Consider the following 17,836-nt stretch of genomic DNA (forward strand, 5'->3'; position numbering starts at 1 on the left):
TATGTCAGAAAGAGTTCCAAGTGATGAAGAGTATCCCAAAATGATACTCATTTTCACACCAACTCCCATAGATTTTAAAATTATAGGCATCTTTTCTTCTGTGCAACTACAGAAAGATGTTCAAAATTGTTGTTCTTGGGATCTTTCAGAAATCACCTTTTAGTTACCTGCAGTTGATTCAGAGTCAGGTCCTAGAGCTGTCAGAATAAAAAATATACAAATAACAGGGTGGCACTATGAGGTCTCATCAGACGGCTCCAATATTATTATAGATAATGTATATGCCCATCCCAGTGGTCATTATCGGCTGGCGACCAACTTGTCTGCAGACACAGGCATTATTGGAGAGATCAGGATTCTTCAGGGAGTCAGTTAGCAGCAGCAGTTTGCATATTAAAACCAGCGGGTTCAAAATGTCATGCTCAGGGAGTTGTTCCATTACTTACCAAAGTTTCTGGGAGTGTGGCAGAATTTTCTGATTTTAATGCGCATGCTACTGCAGAAGAGCTGCTTCTGCTTACTGCCCCTGTAATTTGGTGAGGGGGAAAATATCAAATAACAAGCTCTTTCTCACCGGTAAAGGATTTAATTTGGAAACCTAGCGGTTTGGCTAAACTTGTGGGAGATTCAGTGTGAGGTAGATCAGTACTCTGAAAATTGAACTTTTATCTTGCCCTTTTCTGGTCAGACCTGGATAGCACTGGGGTGCTGAAATTTATTGTGTCATCTGGGGAGTGTGCCCATCATTTTGTGCCTTTCATCTTAATGCAATATTTTTATTATTGCCATATCGCAAGATATGGATCTGTGATCATGTGTGCACTCTTCTGCTCTTAAAAGCGATCCAGGATAAAATATACACTTCCTACTCATCATAAAAATAAATACGATGTATTTTTATACCAAATGTGCACTGTGAACAGTTCGAACACTGTGTGCTATTGACTCCATCATAACAAAGGCTAATGGAACCCTTAGTTTTGTCTCTACATGCATAGACTACAACAGCAAGGAATTAATATTGAACTTGTACAGTTAGGGTGCATATGGCATATTATGTACAATTTTGGACACCACATTATAGGAAGGATATAAAAGCAATGGAATGTAGATTCACTAGGATGTTAATCAGAGAGGAGTTAATTATGAAGAGAATGGGATGACCTGATAGAGGGCTTACTGGCTATAAAGGGCTGTGATAATGGGGAATAAAGTGGTTAGCAAAATATTATTAAAATATTATGCACAGATTTAAAATAATTACAAAAAGAATTAAAGGGGAAGTTACAAAGATCTTATACAGAGGGTGGTTGGATTGTTGTATTCTCTGCCACAAACCATTCTTTTAAAAGGTAATTGGATAGTTGCTTTAAAAAGAGGACTATTAAAGGGAGCAAGCAGTACAGTGGGATTAAACTAGGTGGCTCATGAAGAAAAACACCAGTGCAGACTTGACGGTTTGAATGATTCCTATACTATAACACTCTATTGGGGTAAAATTCAACTTTGGTGGGGGCTCAAAATGGGTAGTAGTGGATTGGCCAACCGTTAAACACCTGGGCCCGATTTTTCTTTCCATTGTGCCCCCACTGAAGTTGGATTTTATCCTCTGATTCTAAAAGTGAAATTAGGTGGTTCAAAGCCACCTAGTTATGCTCGTCTTACAACACTTTTATGTATAGATTTATGTTATAGCAGAGGAAATGCTGCTGGAGTCTTCTATATGGATGTGGTGTATTTTGAAGTTCTTGAGTTGGTACTATACTGAATTTATTGATTGCCTAGGTCAGATACTGTATATACACAAAATGTTTATCTAAAAATGGTACTGTACTGTACTCAAACACAGAGTACAGCCACCTAGTTTATTATATTTATTGCATTACATTTAGATGATATCAGAGCTACTGTTTGAACAACCCAGTGCTTAGATATAATAAATATATAGTAAATTGAGCTTGAGTGAAAGCACAATCTCTCCTCTATACCAGAAAGTATTTTTAATGCCCAGAGCCTGATTTTGCTGGCAAAATGCATGGATTAGATTCACACCCCAGACAGGTTTAGATTTTTAGATATTTAACCAAGGAACCCAACAAGATTGTACATAATTTATCACATTTACTACAAGTTGATGTATTTTGGGCTCTTCTGTCTCTCAAACTGGTGTGAGACTTTGGTCTTTAGTGTGCTAAACACTCTTATGAGTTATACTGTCACTTTTACATTTATTCCCACCCAAAATCACCTTTCATTGACACACAAGAGGTTGTATAAATACAGCCTTAGTGGCACAACGTTGAATTATTTATTTCACAATGGACTTATCTTTAAACTTCTCTCTATTTAGATTTCTCTGCATAATACATTTGTCCTTAGAGGGCGGGCAGATGACTAGCTCCTATGAGTCTGCCAGTTCCATTGCAGAACTGGTTGCTGGAAGTTGTAAAGTGACTTGCCTTTCTTCCGCCATCTCCTTCATGTGGGCAAGTGATTAGCTTCTACTCACCTCCACTTCTGATGGCATGGTGAAGATCAGGAATTTGGCATTTGGGGGATCGAGGGCCATTTCGTAGTGAAGTGCATTGGTACACTAATCTGTTGCTCCACGGGTGACTGTTCACAACTTGTACGGATATCTTTATCTTAAAGAGTTGCTGATTTTGGAAAACCCCATTCTGTCTCAGAATATTGAGGTTGATTGAAAAATAAACCATCAACTGATAACAAATGTATAGACTTGGACTTGAGATATTCAGGCTGTAATTATTGTTCCATATGTTCAGTGATTCTTAGTTTGATTTTTAAAGATTTGTCACAATTGTGTAACAGCACCATCATGGAAGTGTACTTTGTTGCATAGATTAGTGGTTCAGGCATGGTAAGTTCATATTAAAAGGAGCCTGGCTGGTGTGCTTGCGTGTGAAGTGGTACAGAATAGTGAGGTAATAAGTTGTACCAAGGGGGATTAGATAATATTAGATAACATTTTAATATAAATGATTAAGAAGGAATGTGTGCACTAAGTCACAAGGAGAAGGATTGGCCTCTGTGATAGCGCAAATTCATTATAGGAATATTGGGGATAAAATTGGTTCCGCACACCCGATCATATGGACGAGAGGCACAGGCGATTTTCATGCCTCATTTGGATAAACTAGGTGAGCTGCCTGTATTACTTGCATTGCTCACTTGCCAGCTCGCTTAATTGGAAGCGGGAAAGTCGGCCCTTCCTAACGTGATTTAAAGGTAGCCTGCACCTCTTAAAGAGGAGGTGCTGTTTGACTGCAGGCAACTGGAATTCTCTTTACAACAGTCAAAATGGCAGGAACAATTGATGCTGCAAGGGTCCTCAGATTCTCTGATGCCACATGGGAGGTCGTGTTTCAGGGGGTCAGTAGGATGAGGAAGGTGCTCATCTGGCCAGGGGCTGAAGGGTCTCCAGACAAGTGACATGGAAAAAGTATCAAGAAGTGACAGAGGAGGTCAGTATCAGGATTGGCTGCAATGTAGGAAGAAGTTTACTGACCTGACCACAGTTGCTAAGGTAAGACTCCTATCTCTTGTTTTTGTTACTCTCTGCTGAGCCCTGAACGACCTGGAGTCCCAGTACTCACAAAGCTTCTCTCTCCCACTTCCCATCATTCTTCTCCAATCACAGCAGTACACTTTGCTCCACCTCCATCTACTGTTACTGTCACACTCTGCACCTGTTACTGTCCTCACAATTACTATGCTAACTTCCCCATACCGCTGCCGTTTTTACACAACATGCACACGATTCTGCCCTGACATGCACATCCTCAAAACATCTTGCTAGGCTTCCACTAACACTGTCCTTTTTTCTGGCAGGAGAAGATGCCGCAAAATACAAGAGAGCAGACGTGCACGGGAGGAGGGCGAGCATACGTTCATGTCCTTTCCTCACTGGAGGAGGCCTCACTCGACATTGCGGGTAGAGGTCACGTCAGATCTGTGACGACTGGCGAGGCTGAAGGGCAAGTCCCGTAGGGTTTCTGCACATCTTACCCTCTTTTTCCCTTCTCACTGCAGTCACACCCAACACACACTGCATGACAAAGTGCAGCTGTTTTGAGCAGCCATTCATCTGTCTCTGCTTAGCCTTGCTGCTAACTGCTAACCCCTGTCCCTTCCTTCCATTTCAGGTTCCCAAGCTCAACAGGGCTCTGAGGGAGCAAAGGAAGAAGAGGGCAACGCACTGGCAGATGAAGCGTCATTTGACCCTACCCTTGCAGCACCAGCTCAGAGACTGGCAGTGGGTAGCCTGTAGAGGGTTCTACACTGGGAGGTACATCCAGCACTAGTACACAGGAGCAACAGCTTGGGGATAGGACGGCCCAGGAAGTAGCTCGCCGGGGGCAGAACTTGCATCCTTGCCTTGCTGCAGAGAACACAGATGAGGGCCTAGCCTACAGAAGAAGACTGATAGCTACACACCAGGACCTTCTAAGTGCACTGGGCTGCCTGTCGGCGAACCTACACACAATGACCAAGAGCATAGAGAAATCCAGCTCCAACTTGTGTGGGATCTTCACACAGGGCATTGAAGCAATGCAGTCAGCCATGGAGCAAGTGGCCAGCTCACAAACACTGCATGGGGGCCCACAGCGATGGAGTCTCTGATGGCAGCTCTGATAGCTTTGATAGGAGCTCAGACTGCTGCTACCTGGGCTCTTGGCCTGAAGGAGAGTGTGGATAAGAGCTTGGATAGCGTCACATCACTCCTGTACTTTGTTCTTGCACGGAGCAGTGTGAGTGCTGAGGCTTAGCCCCACGAGACTGGTAGTGGTGCCATGGGAGAGGCTCGTGCTGTCCTCTCTCAGGATAACAGCACACCTGCTCCCCTGCTAGCCTCTCAAACAGTGCCCTTGTTGGTTCCAGCCAGCCAGCTGGGATAGACTGCTGTTGATGCTGCCTAGATGCGGCATTCTGCAGCTAGGTCCTCTACAGCTAGACCTCCTCGAGGTCCTCCACCTCGGCCATCTCACTGGAAGTTCACCAATCTTCTACCACCCAAGCCGTAACCATAGGGGAACCACCTTGTAGGAGCACCAGAATAGGCAAAAGAGCACAGGAGTCAGGGACTAAGGTTTGAACAGGGGTGATTTTTAGTTCTCACTTGTTAATATTTTGGAATTATGAAATTAAGACTAATGAGGCATCTTGGTGTTTTTGGCATTTTCTTAACTTGGATGTTGATCTTAACATTCGTAGTGACCTGAGTGCAACACCCAAGAAAGTGTATACTTTGAGTACATTCATGTGGTGGGTATAAGGACCTTGATGAAATGGGAGGAGTGGCTTTTGATGCATTTGGAAGGGGAAGAATGATTTTTTTTTGATGGTCATTGCCTGGCACTTGTCTGGCGCGAATATTACTTGCCACTTATCAGCCCAAGCCCGGATGTTGTCCAGGTCTTGCGGCATGCGGGCACCGACTGCTTCATTATTTGAGGGGTTGAACACTGTGCAATCATCAGCGAACATCCCCATTTCTGACCTTATGATGGAGGGAAGGTCATTGATGAAGCAGCTGAAGATGGTTGGGCCTTGGACACTGCCCTGAGGAACTACTGCTGCAATGTCCTGATTCAAGTGAACCTCTGCTTGATGATTTGTTGCCTCACAGCTCTGGCAAGTGGTGGGATTGGTGGTGTTTGCTCTTCATTGTCCTCTTGATCTTCCTGTTCCTGTACTTCTTCCTCCCCAGGTGCCTCTAAGGTTTGGACCCTTTGTAGGGCAAGGTTATGGCGGGTGCAGTAAACAACATCGAATTTGGAGACTTTCAGGGCTGTATTGCAGAATGCCTCCAGAACGTTCCAGACAGTGGAACTTCTACTTCAGAAGGCCAATGGTCTGCTCTAGGGAGCTCTGGTGGAGGCATGGACTGGATTGTAGCGCTCTTTAGCCTGGATGCCTGACAGAAGTCATGAGCCAGGTGATCAGAGGATACACTTTGCCCTAAACAGCCAGCCTGACACCCAATGATCTGGATGGAAGAGAGGGGTTACTGAGGAGTGGCGCAGAATAAAGGTATCATAAGTACTGCCAGGAAACAGACACAGACCTGCATATGTAGGTCTGCAGTCGCACACAAGCTGGACATTCAGGGAGTGGAATCCCTCCCTGTTGACACAGATCCCTGGGTCTTCACATGGGGCAATATGTATGCAGTCAATGATAAAGCAAAGAAAATGCATTGATATAGCGCCTTTCACGACCTCAGGTGCACATAAAAGATCCCATGGCAAAAGGGGAGTTCTGTCAGTGTCCTGGCCAGTATTTATCCTTCAACCAACATCACTAAATACAGATTATCTGGTCATGCCTGTCATTGCTGTTTGTGAGACCTTGCTGTGAGCGAATTGGCTGCCATGTTTCCCTACAGTACAACAGTGACTATACTTCAAAATACCCCATTGGCCGAAAAGCGCTATGGGACATCCTGAGGTCGTGAATGGCACTATATAAATGCATTTTCTTTGCCTCAAGGCCTCAGTTTAACATCTCAACTGAAAGACAGCACCCCCAACAGTGCAGCACTCCCTCAGTTCTGCACTAAAGGGTCAGCCTAGATTATGCGCTCAAGTCTTTGGTGCTTTAATGACCTAACCAGGTCAGGAATAGTGAGTACAGGTGCTGATTCACCTACATCCTGTGGTCTATAACATCCCCTCTCACTCTCTCTTGCCAAGCATACTCCATCACATTACTCCTCACACCCATTTAAGTTTCAACAGCACCCACCCGTCACTTTCTATGCACTTCCTCACCTCCCCGTGTATCCATCCACCGCTGCCACTCCCCCAATCCTTATGCAATGTGATGCTTCTGTCTGATAGTCACCCTCACCCAATGCACTGCATCCATTTGGTGAATATGTGACCGTCAGTCACTCACAGATCTGTTCTTTCGCCTCAGGTGGGTCCTGTTAAAATGTTAGTTGGGTTTTCACCTGGTGATTCACAGCTTACAAGTGAGCACAAGCAGAGAATGGTGGCAGAGGCAGCTGTGGAGAGTCCGTGTTGGAGGATGCACTCCTCTCCAAACTCTGCTCAGCTGGATACAGATGCTGAACCCTGGGGGCCATCGTTGAGAATGAGAATGATTGAGGTACAGCTGCAACTTTGCGAGCTACTGGCAAACATGCCATGCACACTCTCCACAATAGTGGAGAGGATGGAGGAGTCCAGCTCCAACAGTAGTGAAATGTTGTCCCCGGTAATTGTGAGAATGTCTGCCATGGAGAGAGTGGCCACCTCCGTGAAGCTTCAAGCACAGGTCACAAATGAGACTATGCAGGCCATGACCAAGGCCATGCAGGAGGTGTCTGCCGCCTTAAACAGAATGATAGATTCCTTATCTGTGGCCTTACAGCACATCACTGATCTGCACCAAACTGCTCTCCACAGAGTGGTAGGAGTGATGTGGCGCTGACCCAGGAAAGGGATGATGGCGAAAAGGGACATGGAATTGGGAACTCCCATCAAAGCGCTCTCAACCAGTATCCAACACGCTGCCTCCTCTCCCAATTGCTGAGTCTGCCCCTGCACAAGTGCAGATTCAGCAGTCTTTGTCGGGGCCCTTCGGGGCTCCAAAACCCAGAGGTCGTGGGCCAAAAGCATTTCTACAGTCGGGGCAGGGATCTGAGCAACCTGCCTCTACCTCTGCTGAAGCCACAGGGGATGTACATAGAAGCGGTAGGAAGGGTAGGAGAAAGCAATTGTAATTCACCAAGGGTATGCACATGCGTGTTTGAAGAAATGTTATGAACTTCACATCTTCATGTTGTGAAGTTTCCTTTTATATCGGCATATAAAATTTCTGGATTAGCACCATTTCTACGTTTGCCCATTATTGCGTCCCAAGTGCCAACTCGCCTTTTTATTTGCTTCATGGTGAATGTCAATACATGACTGGACCCATTGGGCGGTTGTGCTATGGGTGTAAGCGTGGTTGAAGAACTGTGTTGTACAAAAAGGCGGGTGGGGGGGATGGGTGATGGGTAGGTGGTGGTGGTGGGAGCAGGCCGGAGTATTTCAATGTTTCTTTTTCCCACTCTGACTAAGTGAACCGTTGAGATATGAGGGCATCCCTGGCAGCAGCTGTGCATTGATGGAGTGAAACCCTTGTGGTTGATGAAAACTCCGGGTTCATGTGGTGGCCCTCAGATTGCCACGTGTGTGCCATCGATTACACCCTACACCTGTGAGAAGCCAGCCAGAGAGGCGAAACCAATGGCCCGCTCATTCTGGCTATTGTCGATGCGGGGGAAATTCACATAAGTGGATACCCTGGCAAACAACCCATCCATTACTTGCCTTATACATTTATGTGCAGCCGACTGAGAAACTCTGGAGATGTCTCTGGTGGCATCCTGGAGATGTCTCTGGTGGCACTCTGGAAGGAGCCAGAGGCAGAGAAATTGAGGCAGTGGTGATCTTTACACCGATGGGCAATGTATGGCCACCAGGTCCAGCAGGGAGCAGCTCTTCTTGAAGGAGGCTTCAGATGTCTGCGACCACCTGATGGCTCAGTTTGAGCCTGCGTAGGCACTACTCTTCAGATAGGTCCAGGAAGCTCAGCCTCTGCCTGCAGACCCTCTCACATGGGTAGTGCCTCCTGCGACCTCGGCCCCTCTGTTGCTCCCCTCTCTGCTGTTCTCCACTCAGTTCTTCTCTCTGCTGTTCTTCAGATCTGTGTTGTGCACCTCTCTCTCTGTGCACCTGCAGATCCCAACACAGCACGATGTCCTATTGAATGCAACCATTGCTCCCCCCATCCTGATGTTGTCAGTTTGAAAGGCTCCAAATTTCTGAAAAAGCTGTATGAACACAAGAACTCCCTGCCAAACGTTTGCCAGAGGGAACTGAGACACCAGCTGTAGTAACTGAGCTTTTATTCACTTGGGGCAATCACAGCTTTAAATACCCCCATGAACTGCGGCTCAATCTTGCTTTTTAAATTGATTTTAACAGACCTTCAAAGTTAATGCCCCCAGCATGGGTTTCCCAGGACTCGTGAATCTCGCCAGTGAAACGAAAGCAAGATTGAGCCGAAGTTAAAATAATTGATTTTTTTCAGAGCAACTGGGTATAACGGAGCCACGTTTGGATGCGTGCGAGGAACCTACTCTCCGGAGGCTGGTCCCTAATTAGTGCAGGCGGGCGGGTAGTTATCGGTGCATTTAAATGTTAATTAGGTCTTTTTAAATTGATTTTAACAGACCTTCAAAGTTAATGCCCCCAGCATGGGTTTCCCAGGACTCGTGAATCTCGCCAGTGAAACGAAACGAAAGCAAGGTATCATTAGATGGGGTGAGGAGGAGGGGGAGGACAGAGATCTTCCCCCCCGGCGGGCGGGAGGAAGTGGCCTGCCTCTGCCACCAGGAAGGCCTGGCTCGAGGTGGCAGAGGAGGTCACCTGCACCACCAACATATCGCCCACCTGCATACAGTGCAGGAGGCGCTGCAATGACCTAAGTAGGTCAGCCAAAGTGAGTACACTTACTCATTCCCCGACACTCCATCTGCCACATCACTGCCCCCACCCCACATCTCCTTCTGCACTGCCAACACTACTCTGTCACATCACCCCTCACACCCACTCAAACCTCATCCTCATCTTACCTGCACTTACTCACCTCGCCAGTACTCATCCCGCCACTACCACTCAACCCAATCCTCATACAATCTCATGGCTCTATCTCATACTCACCCTCTCATGCATCTCTTTCGCAGTCAGCCTCACTCAACCTGCCACTACCTGTGCTGCAGCCACAGGGCATGCATCACATATGTCATAGAGTCATAGAGTTATACAGCACGGATAGAGGCCCTTCGGTCCATCGTGTCCGCGCCGGCCATCAAGCCCTGTCTACTCTAATCCCATATTCCAGCATTTGGTCCGTAGCCTTGTATGCTATGGCATTTCAAGTGCTTATCCAAATGCTTCTTGAATGTTGAGGGTTCCTGCCTCCACAATCCTTTCAGGCAGTGAGTTCCAGACTCCAACCACCCTCTGGGTGAAAAAGTTCTTTCTCAAATCCCCTCTAAACCTCCCGCCTTTTACCTTGAATCTATGTCCCCTTGTTATAGAACCCTCAACTAAGGGAAAAAGCTCCTTAGTATCTATCCTATCTGTGCCCCTCATAATTTTGTACACCTCAATCATGTCCCCCCTCAGCCTCCTCTGCTCCAAGGAAAACAAACCCAATCTTCCCAGTCTCTCTTCATAGCTGAAGCGCTCCAGCCCTGGTAACATCCTGGTGAATCTCCTCTGCACCCTCTCCAAAGCGATCACATCCTTCCTGTAGTGTGGCGCCCAGAACTGCACACAGTACTCCAGCTGTGGCCTAACCAGTGTTTTATACAGCTCCATCATAACCTCCTTGCCCTTATATTCTATGCCTCGGCTAATAAAGGCAAGTATCCCATATGCCTTCTTTACCACCTTATCTACCTGTTCCGCCGCCTTCAGGGATCTGTGAACTTGCACACCAAGATCCCTCTGACCCTCTGTCTTGCCTAGGGTCCTCCCATTCATTGTGTATTCCCTTGCCTTGTTAGTCCCTCCAAAGTGCATCACCTCGCACTTTTCCGGGTTAAATTCCATTTGCCACTATTCCGCCCATCTGACCAACCCATCTATATCGTCCTGCAGACTGAGGCTATCCTCCTCGCTATTTACCACCCTACCAATTTTTGTATCATCAGCGAACTTACTGATCATACCTTTTACATTCAAATCCAAGTCATTAATGTAGACCACAAACAGCAAGGGACCCAGCACCGATCCCTGTGGTACCCCACTGGCCACAGGCTTCCAGTCACAAAAACAACCTTCGACCATCACCCTCTGCCTTCTGCCACTAAGCCAGTTTTGTATCCAAAGTGCCAAGGCACCCTGGATTCCATGGGCTCGTACCTTCTTGACCAGTCTCCTGTGGGGGACTTTATCGAAGGCCTTACTGAAATCCATGTATACCACATCCACTGCGTTACCCTCATCCACACGCCTAGTCACCCCCTCAAAAAATTCAATCAAATTAGTCAGACATGATCTTCCCTTGACAAAGCCATGTTGACTATCCCTGATTAATCCTTGCTTCTCCAAGTGGAGACTAATTTTGTCCTTCAGAATTTTTTCCAATAATTTTCCTACCACTGATGTTAGGCTCACTGGCCTGTAGTTCCCCGGTTTTTCCCTACTCCCCTTCTTGAATAATGGTACTACATTAGCGGTTCTCCAGTCCTCTGGCACATCCCCTGTGCAGTAGGAAGCGTAAGGCAAATGTGTTGTGAGCATGAATGGGATGCACAAGGGTGTTTGAGGGTTTGTCATGGTTTTTACTTATATTTAATTTCTGATCAACTCACATCACATATTATATTGACACCACTACTGCCACATCTTTGCGAATCTTGTCTGGTTTGTGCAATAATGCCCTTTCCTGAGGATCACAATGAAGACCCACACCTGATGCCACACATCGTGTCACTGCAAAGTGGGTGTAGGTGTATTTGCAGGGCTCTTTTGTGCAGACGACTGAGAGTCGTCGGCGATGTCCCCGGTGGCACCCTGGAAGGATGCGGAGGAGAAGTTGTTGAGGGCAGTGGTGACTTTGACAGTGACAGGTAAGAAGATGGTGCTCGGGCCAGCCGGGAGCAGCTCGGCATGAAGGAGGCTGCAGATGTCCACGACTACATGTCGAGTGACTCTGAGCCTCCGTGTGCACTGCTGCTCAGAGAGGTCCAGGAAGCTGAGCCTCGGTCTGTGGACCCTGTGGCGAGGGTAGTGCCCCCTGCGACACATCTCTCTCTGCGGTTGCCCTCCCTCCTACTGTGCAGGTGGATGTGTCACAGCACTGTGTTGTGGAGCTCCGAGGTGGACGGCTTGGCCGGCGAGGCTGGTGATGCTGTTTGCCCTCTGAGGAGGTCATGACTGCAGCTATGGCGGCCCCCATCAGGAAGATGTACATCTGAGGGGGTCTGCAAGGTAGGTACATGTCTCTGGACCCCGGGGTAAGTGTGCAAGTTGGTGAATTTGATTGTCAGGAGGAGGGTGGTGGAGGCCAAACTTTGTCCCAAGTGACAGAGTGGCCTCCTGCAATGAGTGAGGGTCTCCCCACCCCACCTGTCAAATGGACGTTTGCAGCTGCCACAGGCTGATAGCTGCAACACGTCCATTTCAACTGGGAGTGTTTCCCCCAGTATGGGAAACAGACCCAGTTGTTTCTAAAATCCCACCCCTCCTGAAATATTCCCTTAATCAGGTCTGTTAATGATCTGAAATAGCAAGATAAATACTGTCAAGTGGCACCCGGCTGGCTTTAATTGCCTGCGGGAGTCCCACATGTGGGGGCTGCGCACGCAAGTCGGCGCGTCTGTGGGGAACCCGGAAGTGGGTGGGTTGGAGCCGGGCTCCCGACCCGCTCCGGGATTCCCCGATTTTCGGAGCCCTCCCGCCAGGAACGCACCCGATAGCGGGTGCTAAAACGGAGCCCATGGACTCTGTTGCAGAGTTAAACAAAAGGGGATATTCATGAGTTTGTTCAGTTGTGTTAAATGAGTTTTGTGTACTGTATAATATAGCACGTGTGAATCCTTCACTTTCACAGAACCTTCTCAGTTGGGAGGACCAACTGATCAGAACTGCTCTAAAATCACCATCAGTTTGCCTCTGATCAGCAACAAGAAATACATTTCAAGCAGGATGATGTCACTTTTTCCCTCCTGTGAGATGGAACTCCCAACCTCCACATTCTACTTCATCTTGTGGCTCAAAAGAGCTTTGATTAAAAACAAAACTGAAGCAAGTGAGCTTGAATGATTGATAGCTATAATCATGCAATTTTCAACCTTCTTGTTGAATGGAGTCTAGTGTGTAACTGCTTAAGTCTTCTTGTTAAAGTAATACACAAAAAAATTGCTGGCGCTATAAATGTAATGTAAACAAATCATCATTGATGTGCACATAATGCAATGTCCACTGGCTGTGAGAAGTTAATTTAAAATGTTCTGCATCCTTGTTTATGGTTAGGTTTATAAATTATGCAGAATATACTTTGAAATATCATTTCGCATGTAGCAGATTTGTCATCTTTGGAGGGAGTATGGGTTAATATTTCAGGCAGCAAAATATTTACAGTAGTATTGTGTGAAAATTTAATCTGGTTTAGAAAGTAACTCTGTTACTATTTTTAATCGTGTGCAGTTGTGTGAACAGGTGATGCATAGTGATGGGGGAAGGGAGGAAGTGAGGAAATAAAAACAATGCTCCCAATATATTCATTTACTTTGGCATAAACAAGAGCAAGTTAACCTTTGCTTCCCTAAATTATTCTAATCACAATTTAAAATATACTTTTTATGTAAAAGATTCAAATTTGATGCTGAGTTTCCTTCAGGAAATGGAGGACTACGGTTTTAATTAAATGAGATTTCTTGTTTTTTTATGTGCACCATTGCATTGCTCCTTTAACACTGCTGGAGAGTAGTGTTGTCTGCATTGGTAAGGATATATTATTGCATTTTCCCAGGTAGCATAATGGTGTTATACAAACCTCAGGATTACAAATACCAGTCAGTGAATTGGGAGCATTACATATTCTCTCTACATGGGGAAGCATTGTGTTTGTATTCAAGTGTGTGCTGCATGTGGTGGGAGGGAGATGAGATCATAGACATCTGCGAGATAATGACTGATGGGAGTTGAGAGCAGCATAGCATTAGGGCAGCTAGCAAATCAATAGCGTCTGCAGACGAATAGGATTTTCACATTACAGTTTGTGCAGTTTCATTGCAGTCAGTGTGTAGCATGTGAAATCCCCTTTTCCAGGATTACTTTTTTTTGATATTTTTCTCTTCATATACTTCATGGGTGCAGTGTAAAGGATATTTTGTTCTGGTTGTTGGTTTTTTTATTGTGCTCGTTTTTGAGTGAGTCAGCATCTACACTGCTTGGAGAAAGATTACGATGCTGGGCTTGGATGTGTGTGAGTTTGGCAGCCAGCTCCTGGAACTTATGTGGTTGACAGTATGCTACAAAGGTGAGACCAGAGTTTTTAAATTACAGTTCTTTGCTTTTAAAATTTCAAATCCAAAAGCCCATCCTTTGTTTGAAGAGCAATACAGTGGAATTCCTGCAAGACCAAGCCTGCACTCTTCACTGCTGACTGAGCAGATTCTCTTCAGTATCTGTGTTAAAATATTCTAATTCTTTTTACATTTCTGATCATACAGTTAATTAAATTAGCTCCTGGTGTAGAGATGTATTATATCAATGTTACTTTGTGATGTAATGTGCTATATACGTAAGTGTAAATTAGCATTGGTAAGCCACACCCATATGTATCTTGCAGATGAGAAATAACTTTTTGTTTCTCAGCAATATGCCCAGTATTTGGGATAAGATTTGTTACTGTATTGAATACTGAGAAAGGCTCAGTAAATATGACCAGTATCAGTGGTGAGAAGGGCAGACCAAGAATTATGCTTAATCTCAATTTCTTTTTTCTTGCTACAGTTTGATCAAAATTCCATTCCCAACTGTGTGTGCCTGAGACAATACTACTGAATTTTGTATCAGTTTAATTTTTTTTTAGCAATTTGAACTCTGATCCATTCGGAACCTTATTCAGCCTACAGAATTCACTTAATACAAAAGGCAATTTTTAAAAACCCGATGATGGTCTTGTATTACTGAAAATTCATACATCATGGTTTTATACTGGTTTTCTCCAACTGAACCAAGCTTATTGTAGATTGCATACAAATTCCAAAGGGTTTGTGAAGTCCCTGGAACATTGTTTAATCCCACCGAGATGCAGTTGTGTTGAAGTAGTTTAACAATGAGAAGTATTTCTTGAACTGAAATTGCTGAGCAAAAATAATGTTATGAATTTTTCATTTTTTCTGTGCATTAGTAATGTAAATTTATGTTTAAAAGATGTGAATGTTCCTTGTAGGCTACCAAAGGAAATGATGCAGCAAGACCTTCTAGGCATAACTACATTATGGTTGCACGCCCCTCCAAAAAGTGTCTCCTCTGATTAACATATGGTGCAGTTTAGGTAGGGCCATCACACCAGTAGCTACTGGCTATTAATGCTTGAGAATGGTTATTTCTTCAGTTACCTTGGTAGTAGCATTGAGGATTAACTTAAATCAGTTAGAGGATGTGCTTTTCTGCAGGAGGATCAATCTCCAAGTTAACTCACCAAAATTATTATTCCTGGGATGTAAATCCTGCACCATTTCCTTTTTTACCTTCTCCTCACAAAATTGCAGTTGTTCCAAAAGGGTTACTACATTTTCTAGTGTTGAATCTGAGGGAGAGTACATTTGGACTATTTGAGATTGATAGGTGCAGTTTGGGTTTCAGCAAGGGAGCACCCTGTTTATACTGTCTGGCTGAAACCTCTTTTCTGCTCCTTAGGAAAGAGCTCTGTTCGTCCATGCTTACAAGCATGGGCAAAGCTCTCCCCACAGCAACATCTGCATTAGCTAAATGTCTAAATTAATTACACATAGGTTTAAAATGTGCAGCAGAAGTCCAAAAGCCCCCTTGGTCCCCTTACATCTGGTGTGACTGTGCTGGACTTACATTCCATGTGGTGTCTGAGACTGGCCCCTCAGATTATATTATACTTTGCATCACTCTGGATTCAGGTCTTTACTGCAACTGCTTTACACTGCTTCTAAAGTTGTAGTTGAAATTAAATCTGCATTAAACTCTGGGAGAACATTATACTTTTCTGTGTTTGCCGCATTCCAGTGTTTTCACAGCCACAATTTCCTGGGAAATTAGATGATTTTGTAAGTAGATGTCCTGGAGTGCCATCTCTGGGGGTATCTCCTGCTGAGAGACAGAGGAGAAAGAGAACGCTCTAATACAGTACATCTTATTTTCGTTGGTCCTACTTACAATGCCTAAAATCTTAAGAATTTTGCAGAATACAAGGCCATTTGGCCTATTGCACCTTTGCTGGCTCTGAAAGACTTATCCACTTACTCTTTCCTCATACCCTTTAAATTGTTTATTTTTCACATTTTTCCACTTTGCTTTTGAAAGTTGTTATGGATTCTGCTTCCACCACTGTTTCTGGTAAGGCATTCTATATCTTAACAACCTTCTGTGTAAATAAAATCTCCTAACTTCTTCCTTCATTCTTTTGGTAATTTATACCCTCTTGTTACCGACTCACCTGCCAGTAGAAATAGTTTTTCCCAATTTAACTTAACAAAAGACCTTATAACTTTGAGCACCACAGTCAGGTCTCCTCTTCACCTTCATTGTTCTGATAGAAAGAGCCCCAAACTCTTTAGTTTCTACTCATAACTAAAGCTTCTGATACCTGGTATCATGTTAGTGAATCTCTTTTCACTCTCTCCATGGCCCTCACATTCTTCCTAAAGCAAGGGGTCCAAAACTGGATACAGTATCTGGCCTAGCCAATGATTTCTATGGGTTTACCATTACTTTTGTGCACTGTGCCTGAATTAATAAAGCCTAGGCTCCTATATGCTCTTTTAAACATCTCAAACATCTCCTTTCCAGGCCATTCAGCCCATTGTACCTGTGCGGGCTCTTTGAAAGAGCTATCCAATTAGTCCCACACCCCTGCTCTTTCCTATAGCCCTGTACATTTTTCCTTTTCAAGTATTTATCCAATTCCCTTTTAAAAGTTACCATTGAACCTGCTTCCACCACCCTTTCAGGCAGTGCATTCCAGATCATAACAACTCGTCCCATAATATGTCCTAGGATCCTGAGAGAGATAAGGTAGGAAATTGCAATGGCCCTAGAAATTATACTTCAAGGCTGTATTGAGTGTGGATGTGTGCCAGAGGATTGGAGAGTGGCCAACATAGTACAAATTTTTAAAAAGGGAGACAGAGCCATTCTGGGTAATTACCGGCCAGATAACCTAACAATCTATCGATCTCAGTCTTGAAAATTTCAATTAACTCAGCATCCACAGCCTTGCGAGGGAGCGAGTTCTAGATTTCTCCTACCCTTTGTGTGAAAAAATGTTTCCTGATTTCATTCCTAAATGGCCTAGCTCTAATTTTCAGATTATGGATTTCCCTGCCAGAGGAACTAGTTCATCTGCATCTATCCTATCGAATCCCTTTATCATTTTAAACTTAATTAAATCACCCCTCAACCTTCTAAACTCAGGAGAGTACAAGCCAGGTTTATGCAACCTTTAATTTAATCCTTTAAGCCCTGGTACCAGTCTGGTGAATCTGCGCAGTACCCCTTCGAAGGCCAATACATTGTTCCTGTGGTTCGGTGTGCAAAACTGAATGCAGTACTCCATATGGGGTCTGGCCAAGGTTCTGTACAGCTGAAGAATAACTTCCTTCCCTTTGTATTTCAATCCACTTGAGATAAAGGCCAACGTTCCATTAGCCTTTTTGATTACTTTTTGTACCTGTGCACTAACTTTTAGTGATTTGTGTACATGGACACTTAAAACTCTTTGCTCTTCCACAGCTCCTAGTCTCTGTCGTTAAGAAAATATTCTGATTTGTCTTCATCAGATTCAAAGCGGATGACCTCACACTTCCCCACATTCAACTCCATCTGCCATAGTTTTGCCCACTCACTTAGTCTGTCTGTTGTCCCTTTGTAACTTTTTGCTCCCATACACACAATTTACTGTGCCTCCTAACTTAATGTCATTGGTAAACTTGGATATTCAACTTTCTATTCCTTCATCCAAGTCCTTAATATATAGGGTGAAAGCTAAGGCCCCAGTACAGATCACTGGGGAACACTACTTGTCATATCTTCCCAATCAGATAACG

General features: G+C 44.7%; 1 protein-coding gene across 4 annotated transcripts in view; it reads left to right on the plus strand.

Moving 5' to 3' along the window:
• arhgdig (Rho GDP dissociation inhibitor (GDI) gamma) overlaps positions 1 to 17,836 on the plus strand; it is an 86,838-nt gene that overhangs the window by 11,881 nt on the left and 57,121 nt on the right. The window contains exon 1 of one of the 4 annotated variants that reach the window (XM_068003722.1): positions 13,932 to 14,070. The exons of 2 other annotated variants lie outside the window; for them this stretch is intronic. In XM_068003722.1, the coding sequence (XP_067859823.1) occupies positions 13,998 to 14,070 (73 nt within the window). In that variant the 5' untranslated portion in view covers positions 13,932 to 13,997. Of the gene's footprint in view, positions 1 to 13,931; positions 14,071 to 17,836 lie in introns of those variants that run through there. One more of the 4 variants, XM_068003719.1, reaches the window with a different exon arrangement.

This window comes from Heptranchias perlo, chromosome 22, assembly GCF_035084215.1.
Source record: "Heptranchias perlo isolate sHepPer1 chromosome 22, sHepPer1.hap1, whole genome shotgun sequence".
Classification (NCBI taxonomy): Eukaryota; Metazoa; Chordata; class Chondrichthyes; order Hexanchiformes; family Hexanchidae; genus Heptranchias; species Heptranchias perlo.